Source organism: Tribolium madens, unplaced genomic scaffold (assembly GCF_015345945.1).
Source record: "Tribolium madens isolate multiple individuals breed KSU strain unplaced genomic scaffold, Tmad_KSU_1.1 Scaffold_7;HRSCAF=85;Tcas5.2_LG10, whole genome shotgun sequence".
Lineage (NCBI taxonomy): Eukaryota > Metazoa > Arthropoda > Insecta > Coleoptera > Tenebrionidae > Tribolium > Tribolium madens.
In genome coordinates, this window is record NW_025401050.1 from 10133246 (window position 1) to 10135214 (window position 1969).

The 1969-nt window shown below is 36.5% G+C and overlaps 1 protein-coding gene across 2 annotated transcripts in view; it reads left to right on the top strand.

Annotated features, from left to right (window-relative positions):
* LOC123009950 overlaps positions 1-1969 on the top strand; it is a 37732-nt gene that overhangs the window by 28464 nt on the left and 7299 nt on the right. For both annotated transcript variants that reach the window (XM_044406544.1, XM_044406545.1), the window contains one exon: positions 337-429. In XM_044406544.1, the coding sequence (XP_044262479.1) occupies positions 337-429 (93 nt within the window). The remainder of the gene's footprint in view (positions 1-336; positions 430-1969) is intronic.

The window sequence follows — 1969 nt, forward strand, 5'->3', positions numbered from 1 at the left end:
TATCGTGACCAATTAATAAATAATTAAACAATTAGAAAATTGGAAAACCAATTGTTTTGTTTAATTAATTTATTTATGCTAATAAGTAAAATTATAAAACATCTAAACGTAACAATATAATGATTTTTCCAATTATGTGGTTTAATTAAAACTAATTAAACATAATTAGTAATTTTTCCAGTAAAAATTCAAAAAACTTGGTCAGAGTACCGAGTACCATTTGTGTAACTGTACCATGGGTTCCACAAAGCGTGTCCATCGCCTTGGGCCACCCATGGGCACTTGCAATAACCGTAATTAAGTTAATTAGTATCTACACAACCCGGATTTTTCCAGGTCCTCTGGCATTTGGACATTTTCCGGCGCAGTTTCCGGGACCTTTCCGGGCACGCTTGCATGGCCGACTCTTGCATCTTCTGCGCCTTAAAAGTAAGTACTTTCCCTCCATCATGGTTTTCAAAGCCGACTATGACCGGTTGACCTCCATCCTCATTGGTCGATTCCACGGCTTAAGGAGGAATACAAATCACCGGTGATACAGTCGCCCAAACCATTTTCACCCAACGATGGTACACAAATATGGGCAAGACCCATATGGGCGATTCATTTAAAGGTCCAGTGTGTGATTACATAAAAAATTCTGAGGTGTGACAGATAGCTGAATATGGAATTTATCACTGATGTAATAGTAATTAGGAAAATATTTTAACTATTTTCACGCACAAAAGTCGGAAAAACACTTTTCCACAACACAGCCGCCTTTGATCCAACTCTTCTTTGTCCAACAAGTAGGCCTTGGAATTGTTTAGCAACAAATATTTCTCTATTTGATTTTTCGATTTGGGCCATCTTGCGAAACTGTCACACTTTCGACAAAATGGCCGAAATCGGGCGTCGTATAGTAGAAAAATCAAGTTTGCCGCGTCTCAAGTTACATGATCAGCACTCTTGAATTTAATTGGTTATTCCATTTGCCACGTGACTCATTGACTAGTTTCTTATTGGTTACAATAGTCACGTGACTATTAATCAACAATCCGATTGGCTGTTATTTGTGACCCACCCACACACTATAAAAAGCCAAGCTAAGCTGATTTTTGATGTAATGAGAAATTGAATTTTTTTTCTAATTGCTCCACCCACAAACTAAAATTTGACCAATAGTGGCTAAAACAACAAACACGTGATGGTGATTCTGTATTTTATTGGTTGTAAAGTCACATGATTATCATTCTGTTATTTCATTGGTGTTTCAAACTTCACGTGATTACTGTCGTTTATTTGATTGGTTTTAAGCTTCAGAATTGCACCAATAATAATCAAGAGACTTGTCACGTGATTATCACCCAGCAAGCTGATTGGTTATCCCTTGCAAAATTGACAAATGTATATTTTTGAGTCAAGAATCATCAAGAAATGTGTCACGTGATTAAACTTTGATTGGTTATTGCGCTCGCTGCGCTTGTTCGCCGCCCGAAAAATGTGTTTCTGTGGAATTTTAAGTCAAATTTTGTATTTTATCGGTTGGTAAGTCACGTGATTAAAGTTCTGTTATTTCATTGGTGTTTCAAAGTTCACGTGATTGCTATCGTTTATTTGATTGGTTTTAAGCTTCAGAACTGCACCAGTAATAATCAAGAGACTTGTCACATGATTATCGCCCAGCAATCTAATTGGTTATCGCTCGAAAAATTGACAAATGTATATTTTTGAGTCAATAATTATCAAGAAATGTGTCACGTGATTATAATTTCATTGGTTATTGCGCTCGCTGCGCTCGTTCGCCACCCGAAACATCGCAAAATGTGTTTCAGTGGAATTTTAAGTAAAATTTTGTATTTTATTGGTTGTAAAGTCACGTGATTATCGTTCTGTTATTTCATTGGTGTTTCAAAGTTCACGTGATTGCTATCGTTTATTTGATTGGTTTTAAGCTTCAAGAGACTTGTCACGTGATTATCACCCAGCA